General features: G+C 37.5%; 1 protein-coding gene across 3 annotated transcripts in view; it reads right to left on the bottom strand.

Moving 5' to 3' along the window:
* SCAF11 (SR-related CTD associated factor 11) overlaps positions 1-21086 on the bottom strand; it is a 48550-nt gene that overhangs the window by 21938 nt on the left and 5526 nt on the right. For all 3 annotated transcript variants that reach the window (XM_064701824.1, XM_064701822.1, XM_064701823.1), the window contains exons 2-3: positions 9358-9433; positions 8374-8528 (exon numbers count right to left, since the gene is read on the bottom strand). In XM_064701824.1, the coding sequence (XP_064557894.1) occupies positions 8374-8528; positions 9358-9418 (216 nt within the window). In that variant the 5' untranslated portion in view covers positions 9419-9433. The remainder of the gene's footprint in view (positions 1-8373; positions 8529-9357; positions 9434-21086) is intronic.

Raw genomic sequence — 21086 nt, forward strand, 5'->3', positions numbered from 1 at the left:
TTATAACACATCTCTTTTGTTGCAGTCAGCAGACAACAGATTCCCACATGTAGTACATCAAAAGTTTTACAAATCAATTTTCAAGAAAAGGAAACTGAAGGCTATTTTACTCTACTGTTTGATGGAAATAGCCATTTTTTGTTTTTCCCTGATCACCTACATGCTCTCTTATTGGGGCTGCACTACATCAGATAAAACACACACACAGAACAATAACACATTATTAAGCACAGAAAGGGGAAATTTCAACTGAAGTGCCAGGTAAGTGGATCACATAGTGAATCAGCTTTAAGAAAAATCCACATTAGATATTAACTTTTGCTGTGAGAGAACCCTTTATCCCTTTTAATTCCAGACATGTTTGCTGTGGGGGTGTGGTACTTTGTTTGGTTTGGGGGTTTTGTCATCACTACACCCTCCACACCCACTTAAATTCCACTGGCCTTCAGAGGCTCAATTCAACAGCTGTAAAACAAAATAAAAAACCAAAACACACCCCAGTCTCCAGCCCTAATTCATTCACTGAACAAAATCAAGTACAGGAACTGCATGCCCTGAAGAGGCATATAATTTCTGCAATTTAGAGAGCTACAGGGTATCTATGCAAGCAAGATGCCATACTAGAATTACATAAGAAGCTAGGAAAAACCTGCATAAGAACTCTGCCCCAAAATCCAGTTGTGAACTTCATCGCTGTCTTTTCATCAGGCCTTCTAATTTTCCAGTTAATTCTGTTCTTTTCTCAATTTCAAGGAGTGCTCAACTTCATTTTCACATACCAGCCCCCAAACATGGAGCATTCAGGAAGTTTTTGAGCTTCTGATTTCAACTGAAGTAGATAGAACCAAACAAGACTGATTTTAAAAAAATCCCCAGGGGTAGTTTCAGGTGTAAGCTGTTGAACAAGAATGTAAGTTAAAGCCATCACCTACCCTTTGATGCTCTGGTATTTTGTCCTAACTAAAAACTTCCTCTTTTGGGGGATACCATTGTTCTCTGCAGTGTCATGGCCCCAGATCAGAAAAGCATATTGGGTAATTAAGCCTGTTCCCTAAGGACTCAGATAATGAAGACAGTTCTTGTCCTGTAGTCAAGGTACAGCTAACCCACAGTAACACAGCAGTGCAATGTTCCATCAGGATATTTGATAGCATGCAATGCACTGTAGCTTCTGAATCTACTGCAAACATCAAGGTACATGCTTTCATTCTTAGATATGCCAGATTGTAAAAGATAGGTAGGAGGAAGTCATTTTTCTTAGCCATTTTTATTCCCATTTCAGGATCTACCTTAGCTGAAATGTTTATCCAATACAGTCTCTTCCTACATTAAATTTACACATGAATGTCAAGTTATCTTCGTAAGTTTAAGTCACTGCAAGTTCCATTTATTCATTGCAATAAAGTATCATGGAATCTAAGTGTTACTAGCAGCAATCCAAATAACAGCTGGTTTTGCTTCACTAGAAAGATGTTCAATTCTTCTGAGCAAATGTTTAACAACTTAATACAGTTTTATACAGTAGTAAAAAGGGAGGAGAACATTCTGGAAGAGTCAAAAACTACCATTAGGTTCAGATAAGTTCAGAAACAGCGGATGCTCTTTCCACTCCTATTCAGTTGCTTTTTGTAGCCTTATAATTGTCTGTAAGCTGACAACATCATCACTAGAGAAATTCTGATAAACCTAGGACATTTGGTTGTACATCCCCAGGTGAAGTACAGTTTTGAGTACCCTGAGGGAAACTAGAAGTTACTTCTGTCTAAACATGCATCAGTTCTCACCTGTCTGCTAACAAATAAAAGCAAACCTTTAAAACATTGGAAAAAATGGAAGAAAAAACCCAAAGTTCCTCTCCTGTCCCTTTTCCCAACAGCAAGACAGGATTTATATGCTACAGAAAGGAATAAAGGTAGAAAAAGTCAACATTCATTAGAAGAAGCAATTATGAGGAGTGGTGACCTTTAACTCATCTCTCCTGTTTTTTGAGAACCTGGTTCAGGTAACAAAGTTGTTGAGCCTTCTTTCATCAAAGGCAGGTTAGCAATTCTAGTCTTCTGAAGTTTCCATTCAGGGAGCATTGTAAGTAATAGAGAATGTACACTGTACTTTTTGATAAAGAATATTTAAAACGAGAAAGAAGATGCTGAGATGGAGCAGCTACCACTTTTATTGTGCACAAGGGAGAAGGTATGTGAAATGTATCAAAACCTTAAAAGAACCACAGATTGTCACAGTATCTTTCTTTACCATAACTTTAAAAATCAGAACATGCAGCACATAATATCATTAGAACCTCAGCACAGGTATTTGTGGCCTGCTTGCTTTGCTTCTGAACAGTTCTATCTTTAGAAAATCACACACTAGTAGCTTAGCACACTTCAAAATATCTTTGATTGTTTTATTCTCCACATGAAACTATTGAGAGTTTTCCTGTTAAACCTGATAACTCCACAGTGATTTATTCTTTCACCCATCCTGTGATAGCTGAAGAATTTGCTTCATAAAATACATAAGCATTCACAAAAACCTGCAAGCCCTGGAAAGTTATCCACAAGCAATGTGCTTCATTTTCAGATTAAAAAAAAAAAATTGTATTTTATTTGTTTTTTATGACACTCTAGAAAAATCTTACTTTAGCTTCAGAGGCATAACTTTATTTCTATATTCCTGTAACTGCTAGAGTGACACAGAACTGCACTCTCTAAACTCAAGGAGCAATAGTCCCCAGTTTTAACTGCATCACTTCAAACAGCATTTGAACTAAGTGAGGTAGGTAAAAGGATGAAGCAGTTAGTATATTCCAGCCAGGAATTTTCAGAAAGCTATACCAACAGGTGCAAGCTAACCCTGAAACATATTTGGCTGATAAAATAACTTTGACAGATACCCCCATTTCATCAAGTTCCATGTTAAGAGGTTTCATAACAAGCAGTAACAAGATGCAAGTACAGAAGTCAAGTTGCTGCAGTAAATCCCTCCACCTTTTTTTTTTTTTTCAAGTGGCTCATAATAAAGTCTGTTCTCCAAATTTTATATTGAAAAGCTGATACAAAAAGAAACACGATCCTGCACTCTTAGATCTTTTAAACACAAATAATACCACATTCTCCTAAATAAATTCAGACTTAAAGTGCGATTTAGACTGTTAAAGCAATGTCTATTTCACTTCACCTTGTAATAACAGTACAGCAAAAAGCCCACAGTAACACCTCCAGCTTCAGTGAACAGGGAGACCATTACACCACATGTAGTGAGAAACATCCTCTCCACATTTTAATGAAAGTAGGAACACATCAGAAAACGCACTATTTTCTAGAAGCATGCAAAAAACTTACCATTACCTTTTTTTCAGTCTACTTTCAAAAAGTAAGTACATTTAAGAGTTTTATAGTTATACTTTAAGAAAGCACTATTTCAGACAAGTCTTTTTTGGAGGGAAAAATCACTAATAGTAATGATACAGAGTGCAAAAGAACAGATTACAGTTTTAACAGATAATCAGTAGACCACTTAGTTACAAATCTAAACAGCTCTCTTCTCTCTACCTACACGACACAGCTGGCTAGTTCTTAAGTTCCAATTCAAAATTGCCATAAAGTGTTGACAAATTAAGTTTAATTGTATTAACACTATTGGAAGAATTGGAGTAAAATGAAAACCACTCAGACTTTTGCACTGCCCTTCAACAGCATTAACACTCATAAGTTGCTACACAAATGTTCTTGCAAAATCACAAAGTGGCTGAGGTTGGAAGAGATCTCTGGAAGTCATCTTGCCGAATCCCTCTGTTTAAGTGGGGAAACAGCCAAGAACAACTGTTTACTAGAAAGCAAACATGAAATTTGCAAAAAGGTATTTAAAATCTACACTTCCCGAAACAATTTGATTAATACAGTTTTTCTGAACATCAGTTCTCAGATGAACTGTCTACGTATAGATCACTTTGAGTATACTTGAACAATAAGGTGTTTTCCACTGTTATTTTTGGGGTTTTAGGTTGTGTTTCTTTGAACACAATCTATGTTTCGTTCATTAGTGTCATCTTAAAACTTGCCCATAATTCTCTGTACTGCAGATCTCTGTGGATGTTGTTGCCACTTAAGCTGATTCCTTCCTATATCCTTCAGAAAAAAAGAATCCAGATCAGAAAGATCAGAAAACACATTAAGAATCCCAGTTATCATACAGGTAACTCTTCTTAACCTCAGAAGAATATACATGTGCAGTAGTATAATCCACGTACACAATAATCCAAACCTTGTATGAGCACAAAGGCAATGACTACTCTAAGAACTGAACATCAAAATCTATGAATAAAACACCTAAGAACATCCACTAGAAACATACTGCAAGATAGCTCTTTGTGCCAACTGCTTAGTGTTATTGAGTCAACCACAGATCCTGTACAGGGCCCACCTGAATATGCCCCAAGGCTTTGGAGAATTTATGACTGTATATACTCCATTTTCAAATTCTCCAGATGGGGAAAAAATAATGTGGGAAACCAGGATTAGAGCATGAGATAAAAAAGCTTGGTAGGTGAGGGTCACTGAAATTAATGTCTGTTACATAAACATTGTAATAATGCAGACAACACACTGAATCTTTTCTTCAACACTCATCTCTCATGACAGTTCATAAGAGAAATAATAGAAGAACAGATATAGAAATCTCCAGTAGATTTCTTAGCACTCTGAAGAACAGAAAGGAAGTTAAAAAGCCTACACTAAAGTAAATATTTATTGTTTCTAAGATTGTTTTCTTTGAATCAAATAGAAAAACAAAGAGATTTTTCTCTAATGCATACAGGCACAACACCACAGCTGCTAAAGCAGTTGTCTTAGCTGAGGTGGTCTTAACTACTTTGTGCATGTTTGCCACAGATGCTTAGTTAACTTTTCTTTGTATCAGTTTCACTTAAATCCTTTCAGAACCAATTACTATAAACTAAAACATGTGCTTACCAATGAAAATACAAAACACAAGTTTATCAGAAAAAAAGTTAAAAAAATTAGTTTTGACCCAAGTAGTTTAAATATATTAATAGTATTATAGATGACAGAAACACATTAATGTAATTGCTTCCTTTGGTGTAACACGACATTACCGGTGGTATTTAAAGACTGTAGACAGGGGATTTTTGTTGTCGGCTAGACCCTCCCCCCTTTTTTTATGTGGCCAATGCTACCACATGCATGCTCTTTACACTGAAAGCAACCCTTACTTACACTGTCCTTCTACATTCCCACTGAAGGGTGTGTCCAGTAACCTCAGCTCCTGATTTAGCACCTTCTACTTTTTTATGATCTTCCAGCACAAACTCACTGAAATACAAAGCCTCAAGCTTGAGAGTCTTCATTAGTAAATTACACCATGTTGGTTTACAGAAGTGGTTGACAGCTGGCACAGGATGACAAACATTTACGTTAATCTTCGTGTGCCTACTGAGAACAGCCCCCGGCAGTGACTGGGAGAGCACTACTTAGCACGGCCAAAAGCACACAAGCCAACAGTCTAATGGTACAGAAGAGTTTAATAGTATAGGCAACTGATTTTGTGCATAGCAATGCTCTCAAATGCCACAATTAACACAAAGAGAGCAGAACAATTCAAGGGACTTATTAAAAAGTTACTCTGAAGATTAACTCCTTTGTGGGAATTCTTGGTCTGTCCCTCACTTTTCTTTTAGGCTTTAGACATCTTTCTTTGAAGGGAAAGAAAATATAGCACTGACTCCACTGTAATGCTATTTAATGCTGAAACTAAATGTTCAAATTTAGCCAACAGGATCTGATGTATTAGTCCTGTTCTGCAGCAAGTTTCCTACCTCTCTTTACCTTTTGGAATAAAGGCAATTTTTATACATTGCTTTTAAGTGCTTTTTTAAAATCTATATTCTCTCACTTCTTAAAAAGTAAGCTGTTCAAAGTGTTATAACTGCTGCTTTCAGACAGCCGATCTGATGGTACAGCACACGTTACTGCAGTTGTCATGTTGAAAATCTCCTGCAGACTGAAGAGGGAGCAGAACAGTTAAACTCTAATCTTTTGCCTAAACTACCCTGGTTTTGATTAGAGTCTACACAGTTATATAAAAAAGCCATAAACTCTCAGGAGAATAATGATTATGTACAATAAGAAAACAACAGTTTAAAGAAGCAGCTTGCCCTGTTATATTTTGTAGTCCAGATGCTATACAGAACAATAAAATAAATACCCAATTTGAACACAGACTACTGGCAAAGCCTCTAAGTGTATGGAGCAGAACTGAAGATACACAAAATAACATGTCAAATAATGTGAATATTAGTCAGGGTTTTTTTTTAAGACTTAATTCAATAATTTTAGTCTCAATTTTGTTTTTCTCCAGCACTTAAAGAAGAAAATATCATTTCTAAAAGCAATTTGTTTATATTCCTAAAAAATACTTAATCTTTACCCAGAATCAGGCAGTCTATTTTTTAAGCAGCAGGTATTTTTTGTATCTTTTTTATATCTTCATTACTCAGAATGAATTAAATTATGTTTATGATCAAGGACCCAGAAAAATCTAACCCTTATGCAACACTACTCAAAAAAGAACACATTCAGTTACTAAATATCAGTAACAGGCAAAAAGCACACAGCATCAGTATGTTTTAAATGGTGACATGCTTATAATATTTTTCTGTCATTCAAATCTATAGAACCTCATCTGCTTCTCACAGCTGAAGCCTCTGAGCTGCCACCCAGGCTTCAACACTTATTTTGTCACTTTACTTTTAATTAAAACTACTAAATTAGGCAGTGGAGTTCCATGAAGTCAACAGGCCTGGCTGTCAGGTAACTTCAGAAAAGGAAGAAAGGAAGCCTGGCTGGTTTTGCCTATCTGATGTCGCTAATGAAAAGCAGCAGCAGCCTTATGTAGCTTTAGAAACTCCCCCACATCTTTTTTATGGCATCACATCTACTTTACCTGTCAACTTTTAAGAGAAGTTGCTTTTATTCTATTTGAATAGCACCTCAGACCACAAAAAAAAAAAAAACCATGACAAGAAAAATGTCGTATCACTCACCTGCCCTTTTAGAACAAGAAAATTTCTCTTGCTCGTTGGGCTTAAAAGCATCTCTTAGACAATGAGAATAAACTCGAATCCTGCAGCAAGCCAATATACTGCACTGCTTCCTTGGGCATGTCACTGTTTAATGCTTTTCAGCTGTCATTATAGCAACCAGCTAAGTCACTCAGGGTAAAATTACAGGTGAGAATTTCCTCTTCCCTTACAAATCAAATTGCTTCAATGAATTGAATGCAAAACAGAAAATCTGGCAACAGGAAACTTTGTTTATTATCTGGTTTGTAAATCTAAGCAATTTTAATGTAATAACCTTTTTTTAATACTCTGAAGTTCATATAAATTCTTCAAAAATTGTGTTACCACTGGCTTTCAGTAATAAATAGCACAAATATTAAGGTTAAAACATAGCAAGAATAAGTATAATGCATATATACATACCAACCAAATAATATCAATGTTCTAAAGGGAATACTGCAATCAAAAATCATACTTTACTTCAAAAGAATGAAAGAAACCAAACAGTGCAAAGAAACCCAACAGTGACACTCACTAAAGTGACAAACAAATTGAAGTCCATAGAAGCAGGGCAAAAGGCAGCAACCCCCACTCATCCCAGTAAAAAGCAATATTAATTTGGTGTTTTATACTGATAATTGAAAAAGTTACAGGAAAGGTAAAGACACCAGACTGAATGCAATGATTGCATAACATAGCTGAGGGAAAACAGACTAAATAGAACAAGGTCATCAAGGATTTCTTCAACAAGTCATTTTTGTTTAATGTTCCAGAACTATCTACTAAGTTACTGACATAGAACAAAAACCAGTTCTCATTAAAATTATTTTTTTTAGAATAGCAGTAAAGCTTTTAGCTGAATTCTCTCTACAGATAGAAAACTAAGGTTGTATCACTCATTTTGTAGACTAACATGGATACATATTGGTCCCAGCCCTGAGCTGACACTATGACAAACAGCCTAAAGGTTATCAGAAAGTAAAATTAAGCTAACAACAACGCAATATTATATCATGTATATAATACTGTCTGATCTTCCAAACAGACAACACCATCCTGTTTACTTATCCCTAATCTCTAGCAACCAATAACTAGAGTAAGCAAGATTGCCTAGTGAAAGAAAACTCAAAATACTTTATTGCATTAAGAACAAAGTTTTCCAAAATCTATTTACAAATTGGTCACTGCATACCTCTGTGCAAAGCCAAAGTCTACAACTTAGAAAAAATTTATCTGTAGCTATTAGATGCAATACATTTCACTGAAAAACAAAAGCACACCTTGATGCTCAGTCTTACCTCAGCCCATTTAAGAATACAAGTCATGCAGAAGGTATGACTGCAGCTCTCAGGAAACCCAATCTCTTGCTCTAGAAGGCAGTTCAGACAGATGGGGCACGTGTTGCCATCACACAACAACGTAGAACAGGAACAGCTTTCCTCATTTTCTTCACCTGGTATTATTAACAGTGACACTGAGAAGTTTTGACAGTTTTTGAAACAAATTCCTTCTAGATTTGAATAATAGAGAAATAAGAATTCTTTCATGTACTCCTCTGGCCAGCTTCTTGGCTACATTAGGCCTGAAAACTTGAATTCAACTTGCTTGTAACTACAGAAAACTGTGTTTCAGATGAAGAAAGCTAAGCAACTTATTTCATAGACTACTGTACCAGTCTTTGCCATCAAAACAAAGTTAATTACAGGGATATTTCAATAAAGCAGGTATCAGTGTTTCTTCCTGGTTATGTAGTCATTTAGACATAATTCTCCTATGCTCTTCTTCCTTGCGTGTTTGTACTCTCTCCATGACTTCAATTACACCAGCATATTCTATACTATCTTATATACATATGGTCTACCTTCACTTCAGCATTTCTGTCTTAGAATTATCTTAATATCTTCAAATATTTACCTGATCATGTACATTAAATAAAAAATGCTCCCGATTTTGTTAGAGTTGGAAAGTGTTTCCAGAATACAAAAATGTATGAACTCTTCTTCAAGGAATTTTACTCTGAATAATCATTTTCTCTGAATAGCAACTGCTATCAACATTTTGTTTTGCTACTAGAAGTTAACAAGTAACAACAAGAGAAGAGGCAGGAAATTATTTGGGGACCTCACAGGCCAACACCAAATATTATGAGAGAGTGGTTATATTTACACAACTTCTTTCAAAACAAGCAGCATACTAATTGAGAGAGCAAATGAAAAAAAACAGACCTTCACAGCTTCAACCTGAATAATATGCTTCAATCTTTTCACACACACAAACTTTACCTTCCATGCCTTCATGTGCTTGATCCTCAGTATCTTGAATACATTGCTTTCTGTTCTTCATCTTACAAAATGTAGTCTGGAAAACACAGAAACAGTTCATGTAGATTGCAACTTGAAATTAAAAAAATTTAAGAGTATTCTCCATTGTAGAGTAGAAATACATGGTATTAGAAGTTAAGAGACTGTTTATAAGTATCATTATTGCTGTCTAGCAACTGATATTTCCAACTTCAAAATTTGCTTTTGTTCAACAGGTGAGAAGTTTTTGCAGTGTTTTAAGGTGCACTGGTGATTTTTAAAAATGCAACATATTGCTAAGTTTCCATGCAAATGATCCCATGCAACACTGCAGTAACTAACACCTGCAAACTACTCTATGCAAATAGTTGAAGCAACAAACTTTAAACACTCTAGCACCAGAAGAGTTGGTTGTTTTACAAACCTAGAGTCACTGTAGTAATGGCAAGTGAGAAAAATGAAAGCAGCTTATATTTGTATGACAAAAGCAAGAAGGAAATCATTCAAATTATTTGCACTCAGTAAAACATGTAGAGAAATTTATATCAAACAAGGGACAGATCACAAGCACAACTGCAGTGCAGTATCATGAATGGGGATGCACTTTTTAACTGCTCAGTGAAAGAGATAGCTCAGATGAAGTACATCCCAGTGATCCACATCACAGAAGTTGAAAGAATTTGACCCTACATAAAAAATAGCAAGTATATGTTGTTTGGAAGCTTACTTAATACATGTAGAATGAAACACACTTGAAAAAGAATATCTATATCAAGGACTGAATCTCCTGCATTTCAAAACTCCTGTAGTCACAGCAGAGACAGTATGTACACCTAAAGCTCCAACCCAAGCCCCAGAGGGAACAACCGCTTTCTTCAAAACTATATGAAGCTTTAAAGATGATTAGTATTTAAAAGGACAAACTAAAACTTCAGAAGACATTGAAGAAATCAGAGATTACCAATGTCTGCTACTTAAACATTCAAACCTGAAGCAAATCAGCTGAGATGCGACACCTTTGCTAGACAAAGGTGGGACAGAGCTGAAACTGCCACAATCGCGTTCCTCAACCAAACTTCCTCCCATTTCACTCAGAAACTACAATACTTTACCACCACAATATCCAGAAGAGAGAGACACAGAATTTGCTTCTGCAAATTCTTCAGATCAAGTCTTTATTGCTTGATCTTGGCAGCAGAAGTATTTTAATGATCACATTTTTATACTAAGAAAAACAACTCTGCTGCACATTCCCATCACATATACTTCTCATTTTCTTAGTCAGCCCAAGAAATCAGGAGTCAGATCTATGAGTCTCAAAACACAGGCAGTTTGCTAAAGAAATGGTCAAAACTGTGAAACTAATTAGAAATCTGCAATTAGACTTCAAACTGGCTTCAACATTCCCATTAGAAATTACCTGATTCTCCAAAGGGAACATGGCAATCAATCCAGCTGAGGGTAGGGGAGAGTGAAGGGACAAGGAAAGAAAAGCCTAGCTGTAAGGGATTTCCCCCCTACACTGCTATTGCATTTTTATATCTAAAATTATTTCCAAAGATATCACCAATACATGGCATCAACTGTAGGCTGGTTACCAGCACTAATACTAACACTGACCAAATTGCAGCCAATGCTGTAAGCTATAGGCAAGTTCAGTTGACAGAACAACCATTGTCCAGACCTCCACCTTTTGCAAGCTAAGCAAAAGGAAACCCAACCCAAGTCAAGCTGCTCCTTTAAAATTTAATGTCTTCAACAAGCAAAATCTGTGTGAAATTAGGACAGGTAAGACCGTGAAAACCACATTTGAATTTAGGAGATTGTGTTCTGTTGCTTTTGCTCTGATTTGCACAAGTGGCTTTGGCCCCAGAAAGTGTAAATCATGCAGTAGTGTGCAGTATAGATGATTTTATACACAGACTATAAGTACATCCTCTCTTCATCACATCATTCAAACATCACATCAGCAATGCTTTACAGAAGTCGAAAATTCCACAAGCTGTACTCAAACACGTTTCAACCCCAGAAGTCCCAGGACACCTCATAGCTAAGTCAGTCTCAAGACAAGACCAAGAATTCTGCTCTCTGCATAAATCCACAGAAAATTATTTAAATAGACACAACCTAGATACCAAATTAAGGAGTAGCTTTTGAGTTCGCACTTATTATAACAGAGGTCAGGAATTCACTAAAACAGATTGCAGAAACAGAACACAGAAGCTCTTCAAATTGTTTTTCCCCAGACAAAGTAACCTTTTACTCCATTGTACTCTTTCTAGACACAGACATGCCATAAATTCTGACACACTTATAATTAGAAAAACAGAAATCCTAAAATTCTGTCAGAATATCAGTAATCCAAGACATGCAGCAACCAAAAACATTTATGTGGTGTTACCCTTTTCTTCTCACAAGCCTAGTATTTAAACAGATACTGAGTGCTGCTAATGCATTTCACAGATCACTTTGCACAGCACAACTTCATCAGTTTGACATTGCATTTTGCACAACACAGCACAGGAATTTAATACTACTGAAATTTTTACAAATTAAGTAAAAGATATAATCAAAATTTACACACTATTTAACAAATTAACTTTGAAAAGACTGTTTTCTCCACTATTTTAAAAGGGGCATCACAGGCATTAGAATAGCAGAAGAGTTAACACTGGACTGTTACTACATTTATATGATTAAAAGCAAAATTAGTAAAAGAAAACATGGTCATTTAGACAGAGCAAACAGCATAAAAAATAGAATACTTATTTTTCCCAAAATGTGATAAGACAGCCACAAACACTATACTATGTTAATGCCTTTGACACTGTCTCCCTCAGCACATGCCTGGAAAAGCTGGAGCCCATGGCTCGGACAGGAGCACTCTGTGCTGGGTTAGGAACTGGCTGGATGGCTGGGCCCAGACAGGGGTGGTGAATGGTGCTGCATCCAGCTGGTGGCCTGTCACCAGGGGTGTCCCTCAGAGGTCTGTGCTGGGGCCAGTTCTGTTCAATATCTTTATTGATGACATAGATGAGGGGATTGAATATTTCATTAGTAAATTTTAAGACAACTCTAAGCTAGGATCATGTGTTGATCTGTTGGAAAGTAGGAGGGCTCTGCAGAGAGACCTGGAATGGTTGGATGGATGGGCAGAGTCCAGCAAGATGCAGTTTAATAAGGCCAAGTGCCCAGTCCTGCATTTTGGCCACAGTAACCCTCTGCATTGCTCTGGGCTGGGGATGGTGTGGCTGGACAGTGCCCAGGCAGAAAGGGACCTGGGGGTGCTGGTGACAGCCCACTGGACATGAGCCAGCAGTGTGCCCTGGTGGCCAAGAAGGCCAGTGGCATCCTGGCCTGGATCAGGAACAGTGTGGCCAGCAGGAGCAGGGCGGTCACCCTTCCCCTGTACTCAGCACTGGTGAGGCCACACAGTGAGTGCTGTGCCCAGTTCTGGCCCCTCAGTTTGGGAAGGACCTTGAGAGCTTGAGCCCGTCCAGAGGAGGCAGCGAGGCTGGTGAGGGGCTGGGAACACAAACCCTGTGAGGAGCGACTGAGGGAGCTGGGGGTGTTTAGCCTGGAGAAAAGGAGACTCAGGGGTGACCTTAGCACTCTCTACAACTCCCTGAAAGGTGGCTGTGGTCAGCTGGGGTTGGTCTCTTTCACCAGACAGCAGCTGACAGAAGCAGAGGACACAGTCTCAAGCTGCATCAAGGGAAATATAGGTTGGATATTAGGAAGAAGTTTTTTACAGAAAGGGTGATAAGGTAGTGGAATGGCCTGCCCTGGGAGGTGGTGGAGTCACCATCCCTGGATGTGGTAAAACATGGATGTGGCACTCAGTGCCATGGCTTAGTTGAGGTGTTAGCACATGGTTTGAACTTGATGATCTTGAATGTCTCCTTCAACCCAGTGATTCTGTGAATTCTGTGCTGACAAAAAAAAAAAAAAAAAAAAAAAAAAACAAACCCAACAACAACAAAAAGCCCAATAAAAATCCAACCAAAAAAACCCACCAAGAAACCACACCCCTCTCCAAACTCTGGAGAATCCTTCCTAAGAACACCTAAGGACAACATAACATTACAGCTAACCTGGTAATTTTTTGGTGCTTGGACATTCTCAATGGAATTACTTTCTAAGAGAAATATCTTACTTTATTTCATATTTGACATAAAGACATGGGTATTCTAGTATATTAAACTGAGAAGAGTGATGAGAAACACTAGTACAGGTACACAACACTACCTCATTTCCCTGCTCCCTTAAATGTTTACGTTTCCAGGCTATTCTTCCAAGGAAATTAAAGTCCTGTTCTTGTTTACATGGAATGCTTCTGCCAACAAAAGTTCTTAAAGAGAGTTGACTGTAGATTGTGGTAACAAATTTGTCCCCCTCCGAGGAACTCAGCTTCATGAAGAATTTAGACAACTCCATAAAGCAGACTAAGTACCATGCACACATTAAACTATTTCCTATATCATAAAAGTACAACTGTGATTCACACAAACTACTTCATACAAGTCACAACCTAAAAATACAGATGTATTTCAACACTAATTCACTGTGCATGTGGAAAGAAAATACTTGGTCTGTTCATAGTCATGCCTCTTAATTTCTCAATGGATCTATTATATTATAATCTTAAATAGACATAGAAAAAGCATTGGATTAAAAAATTACAGAAGCCTAGTTATAAGCGACACATGAAATTAGCACATGCCTCCTTTTTGCCTAACTACAAAACAAAGTCTTTACAAGCATTCTTTATACCCTGTAAATATAATGCAACAACTAAATACACTCTTCCTCAACCACACTAACAGTCTAGAGACTCATCCACACACAAGTACCCCAGTTCAGCTGGAAAGGGGGATGGAAATCAAGAACACACACAATGAAGTCTCCAGTGAGAAAGCTATCTTGGACATCATTTTGCACTTACTCATTTCTGCAACAGATTTAACTCAAGAAACATTTGTAATCAAACTTTCGGCCTTTTAGATACGTGTTGCACTAATAGAGTTGCAACTAATAGTTGCATTAACTTAGACTGTTCTGCTACTATTAAAAATATTTTACTTTTAAAAGTATTTGGGGGACTCTTAGTTGTATTTTGATTTTTTAATAACTCAAGAAACAATCAGTTTCAATTATGAAACAACAGTCAGACATATATTTAGTCCACAGAATTTATTTCCTTAATTAACAAGAATAACACCATTTAGTCCCATCAAATTCTTGGGCAGTAGTAGGAAGGACTCTGTTTTTCCCTATTAATTTTCATGGTCATTAAGAAACCTGGGAAAGATGTTTAAGCCAATCCCTCAGGAAATATGTTTTTAAAGAAAACAAACCTCAACAACTAGTCACATTCACAAAACCAGATTTTTGTTGTTGGTGGTTTTTGTTATTGTAGTTTTAGTAGTTAATGACAGAACATGTATCTTCTGAAGTTCCTCATACGGGCTCATCCTAATCTCTGGACCATTACTGGGAACACGTCCAGCTGCTGATGAAAAAATTTAAACATTTTGCCAGAACTTGTATGCTGTCTAAGAGATGGGCTGAGAAAATACTTATAATTTCCAAGAGCAGTTGAACATTTGAAAAGTTTTTGACTACTTGTATCACTATGTCTAACATAACACATACACCAAAAAACAGAACAGGAAAAAAAACACATTACTGGGTATTTGTCCAAGTACATCAAGCACCTTCACAGTTGTTTTATTTTTTATTTGGAAAAACATCTGATTTGTCAGAAGAGCCTGGAAGGTAGACTTGCTTCAAGTGACAATTGAGTAATGTTGTTTGCCCTTCAATAAATGAGGGCTACATTGAGAATCTGGAAGCACTTATTGAGGATTTTCTCCTTTGAGTAAAATCTCTTGGTCCAGCACATTAGTGAGAATAGAACCTACAGTGGCACACAAAAGCAAGCTTTTAAAGAGGATCTTTACTCTTTGTAAGCTTAAATTGCACCTTGTCTGCATTCCCAAATCAAATCCGATAGAACCAACAAAGATGAAGAGAAAGAAAGACCAGTGCTCTGCCTTGGGGAATAAAGAGAGAAATCTTTTTCTATAGGTGCTTTAAGCCTATTCATGTAGATCCAGTGTCTTGGAAAGAATCACTGCTATTCAGGCAAGGAGATACTGCTGATTTAAAGACTCTTTCCAGACCCTCTAAGGATGCAATTACCCAGAGAGCTGACAGCTTGCTGCCACCCAAAGAAGCAGCTATGTTTCTCACCACTAGTGATGGTGAGCAGACTCACTAAGAGCCATAGGGGTCCAAAGACTTTGCAAGTGACAGAATGAGGCAGGGAAGACATAAAAAGGCATTGCCCCTTTTGACAGCAGTAAGGTGCAAAAAAAGCTCAGATTTTGTTGTCAAACTGCACTCCCTTTGAGGATACAGCAATACCGAGCTAGATCAGCTGCCAGGTCCATGAAAATGCAAGATAAAGTCACAGGAGAAAACTACCAAAGCCAAATGGCTAGAACTATACCATACTAAACAGCACACTGCTGTCTGTTGCTCTGCTCCCTCCCTACACAAAAAAAACCAAAAAAGCCACCCCCACCCAAAGCAACACAGTGGATATTATCCTCAGACTTTCCACAATCCAGCAGCAAGATACTGACATGTACACCTCAATTACAGATGCTGTGGCTACAGCTATGTAGCCTACTAGAATCAATGTGTTCATTTTTTGTGGCCCAACCAACAATAACAACACAAATAGCAGCTGCAAACACTCATGTCCAGTCAACACCAGACAGGACAACACAATAAAATGCCTCCTAAACAGGGAAGGCAGGCACAACTCCATCAAAATGTGCTTGAGAACTGCTGCAGTGACTTAGGTGCAGTGACTATCCCTCAGTAACCTATCTGACCATCCAGAAAATCAAGAGTTTTAAGAAAGAACCTTACAGTGGACACACAAACACACACACGCACAAGGTAATCTCCTTCATATATATAATGCTTATAAACTGTCTCAAAAATCTGCAGTACAGATCTTGTCAAATTAGCAGAATAGCCAGTGCTCCTCAATGAAGTTTAACAAAAGAGTACCTGCAAGACTTAAGCAAAAAATAAGAGTAGTAAGAAAAATGCTATTTAATATGACCTCATATATTTGAGAATATTCTACAAACTGAGGGGACACCATGTCTTTTACAGAATGTTGGGTGTTGAAGTGCTGCAACAAATCAGATTGAACTGTAGAGTTCTGCAAGCAAAACACTTCTGTTTACTGGACAGTGTAAAAAGGTAGAATGGATAGCAGAAGTTTAGGATCTCTCCTGAACTTGTTTTAAAGGCGATAATAAACTGTGGAGAAATCTGCTGAAGTACACAAGTCACTGTACATCAACTATCCCACAAGATTTTCAGTATCTGGCAGCAGCAGTGAGGTTAGCTCATAAGACCATGTGACATTACATGTCAAAGTATAACCATGTGGCACCTCTATACTATCACTGTGTTTCAGGGTGACCACTGACAACCAAGATGGCCCTGTGTTTAGGCAAATTCAATTTGCAGACCAAAAAACTAGATAAAGCTAAACTTGCCAGTCAGCAAGGAACAGAATAAAAACAAAAAAAGGCACTTAGGGGAGTTAGTTGTCACAATGCAGCTTCATTTGATTCACAGTATATGCTCGCAGCTGATCAATCTCACCTGTAATATAAAATTATGCTTATGTCCCAGCTGCCTCTTTAGTGACACTTCTCAAGTCTGTGAGAAAACTCTTTCCTGTTCTGCTAGAGGACAAATTATATTACTCAAGCCTCTGTCAGCTCTTGACAATGCAAAAGGGCAAAGCTGTGAAGCTTCACTACGTGCTAAACTAAGGCAATCTTGGAGGGTAATTCCTCAATAAGTCTGCACAGATAACACTGCTTCCCAAACATGTTCTGAACTATACAAGTCAATTCCAGATGTAATCTTTACAGAAGTGCACAGCTGGGCTCATAATAGCCATAAGGAGGAAACATTCATTGGAGCTGTAGTTTAAGTCCCTTGGGAAAAAACAGCTTCATTTATACAGAAGACAGGATGAATAAAACCTTTTAAAGACTGATACAAGGTGATGAAATATGTATTCACAGAAATTAAACGCCCACCTTATTTTTCTTTCCAAGCCAGTATTTTGAAGAGAAAGCAACGTGCACTGTTCTGCTGTCTCTCCTGCGCATGCACGCATATGATAAGATGCTCAACAGAAGAAGCACTACACCACAACCACCCTGTAGGAAGAACACGTGTTTGCCACTGGCTAAGTCACAACATTTCATATCCTGACAACAAAACACTGAAATACTGTAGTAATTCTCATAATACAAAAAATATTAAAGAGAAAATAATGTACGTAACACGCTCTCACAAAATCTAGAATTCAGCACTTTGGTCTAAGTAGTCTGTGACTAAACTGAGTGAAATTGAAATTTACAAATAACAGGAACTCATTAGGCATTAGGTACTATTTTCAAAGTGCACATGGTTCAAGCAACTAAATCCAATCAGCTTAAACTCAGGACCTTGCCTTCTGCTGTTCAGGCTCCTTAGTCACATGCATACTTTTGCAGCTGGAAGGGATAGCATTACATACCAAAGTCAGCAAAAATGGCTCTGCCATTTCCTAGAACAGGGTTGTTTTTTTAATGTACTTTTTTCTAGCCACTTGGAAGCACTAGTATTTTCATGCTTTCACCAAAGTGCAAATATTTGGCAGTGGGTCACGGAGAGTAAGAACATGATTTCCACACACGTAACCCTTCCAAATAGAGCCATGTCACAGATCTGGAGGGAATAAAAGGTTTGTATTTAGTCAGTAACCCTTGCTCGTCGTTGCATTTAATTTTCCCCCCATAATCTTGATCCGTGCTAAGCATACACAAATAATTTGAAGTTCCTATCCCACTGCTACACAGCACATACAACATTCCCACAAGCTGAATGAGCATACTTCAGCCACTGCTATGGCAACACAGCAGGACTTGTTGCAGTCATCTCTCTGATGCTAAAGAAACTAGAAAGACTATCTTTATTTTTCTTAATACCATCCTAATCATACCCAAATAGCCAGACTCAAGCATCAGGGATGCAGGAGCTGAACCAGGAGACCTTGCAAAGACAGAAGCAGCGAATGAGACTTTTTAAGAGGGGAAGGAAAAATGATGGGCAAAACTGATGGAGTAAGACTGAGCTCAAATGAAAAGCTCTGGGGCAGCAGCAAGAAGCATATTTAAGATGCAAAAAGTAATGGGGCAACAGAGTAAGAGTGGTAGGTGATTAGAGAAGCATCTCGAGCTGTAGACAAAAAGGACAAATGCAGCAAAGGAAGAAAAACAGAATGCATTTGTCCAACTACAGACTACCACTATTTTTTCTTTTACCTAAACCACAGTACTCCTATTTTTCAGCTTCTGCATGTTGAACCCCTGCAAAATGAAGGACATTCTCTTAACAAAATTTATGTAATGCACAGGCTTCCCTATAACTTTATGGTTTAACTTTCATGGGAAATAAAAAGGACTACAGAAGACTGCATAGAACGATAGACACAGCCTTGATAAAAATACCCTGAATTTGAGTCTTCTATTAAAAGCATGCTGTTCTTTTATTTGAAACATCAAGTCAAGGGTTTAGATTTGTATCATGTTTATGTAATGTTCACAAATAAAAAAATTGCATTTCTGCAAAAAAAAAATTACTATTACAAGTAAAATATACAGACACTGAGTCAAAAACAAACAAAAGAGAGAAAATAACATATCCATTTAAAAGCACATGTTGCCTCTCTGAGGCATACACTTTAAAAAAACCCACACTAGATGAAAGCTATGGTGTCAAAAACACAGCCCTCGAGCTCCTTCTTGCTTGGAATAACAGCATTTCATAAGCTCAGGTCAAAGACCTACGCTAACCTCTTACAAAACCTGAACAAAATGAAATGCTGTATTTGTGGAAAAAGAGAACTTGAGAAGGATTTACAACTACTGTAATAATTTTAAGCGTAATTGTATTTTGTACAAAATCTCCTACAATATCTGTAGATAACAATGCCTTGAATGCCATTTCAGAAGTAGCAGATAGATGGGGAGTACGCAGTTTCAATTACTGTTGATTTTGTTTTCACAGTCCTTACTCAGCAATAACTTTCAAGACAGCTAAAATAAAGTTAGAAAACCCCAGCCAGGAACAGAAGACAGGTTTGTAAGAAAAGGTCCTTCTTAATATGAACATCAATGCAAAGAAAGGTAATAAACTACTAATGCAAGATGGCAACCTCAGATCTGAGCTGGAAAATACAACCTGAACTCCATTACCTTTCCTTCCAATTTGTGAAGTGAGTCTAATAGACAGTCATGCTAATCCCCTTTTTGGCTTCACCCTATATATGGCAGCAAGAAATTATCTATAACACAACAGTACTTTACTGTGAATTCTTAAGTGACCAACATAGGCTTTATTACAATTGTTATTCTATGCCATTGCAAAAAGAACTTAAGCTTTCCATGTTAACAACACTAGAAGTTCCCCACAGCCAGGAACTCCACTGTCATTCAAAGTTTCTTGCCAGAATAAGAGCCACAAATAACCACTGGAACCTACTAACTTCTCCAAGACTTGCATAATGTACCTTTCTTGCTTAGGCTGATGAAATTGCATCTTAAAATCAAAATTGCATAGCTTTAGAGAGAAGAATATATTTTACTTTCGTTGTTAGAAGTATCTTTATTTGGTAACATCTCTAAACCAAAACTCCAATGAGCTCAAGGTAGCCCTAACAGATTGATTTCCTCCAGCTGTTTCACAGGACTTCCAATTACTTTTTGTTACACCCATCTATCCACAATGGTCACTACCTCTTACCTAACAACTGATAAACTAAGAACGTTTTGAATAAGCAAAACTGCATATAGAAAGTGCTTATTCAGCAGCTATATGGAAAGCATAGGAGAATTTCATTGCCGCTCCTATGTCCAGAACTGCTGAAGTTATTCACTCTGAATAGCAAGCAGGCCAATTAAGAGCACAAGCCTACCTTCAGATTCTACCTCAACATCCAAATTTTTAATATCAGTTCAACTCATTTTCACGTAAGTGTCTCCATCTCTCCTGTGGCACAGCAAGGAAAAGCACAAGTAGTCATTGCTCCAGTTTTGGCCCGTGCTGCTATCTAAAGATATGGACAGAGATGAAGACTTTTATCAGACACTGATCACATGGAATTTCACGTTCTTTATTACTGCTGGCAGTCTAACAAAAGCCAGGCAGCAAGCCAGAGACAGCAAGGGTTAACTCCATTGACATTTCCAAGCAATTTTGTACTTGCTTGAAAAAGTTTCAAGTACCACTAAATGCATCACTCAGGTTTACTCATAAATAGTACCTGCAAAGGCAGATCACAGTTAAGCAGTAATTTCCCCCCTAACCATTGCATTTTAAAGTGAGCTCACCAATCCTTAAACTACAAAACACATTAAGAGAGACATTATTAGTGTCTTTTAGAAAAAGTGTTCAGATACTGCAGTTTATTAGGCTTTAAAAAACAGCTACTGGAAAACATTTCTACTTCCCAATTCTCTCTACATATTCTTTTATTCACACACACACATCTATATTTATATACATATGCACACGCAAAATCTGAAATCTTAGTAAGTTAAGAAGAAATACCACCAATCACA

This window comes from Zonotrichia leucophrys, chromosome 1A, assembly GCF_028769735.1.
Source record: "Zonotrichia leucophrys gambelii isolate GWCS_2022_RI chromosome 1A, RI_Zleu_2.0, whole genome shotgun sequence".
Taxonomy (NCBI): Eukaryota; Metazoa; Chordata; class Aves; order Passeriformes; family Passerellidae; genus Zonotrichia; species Zonotrichia leucophrys.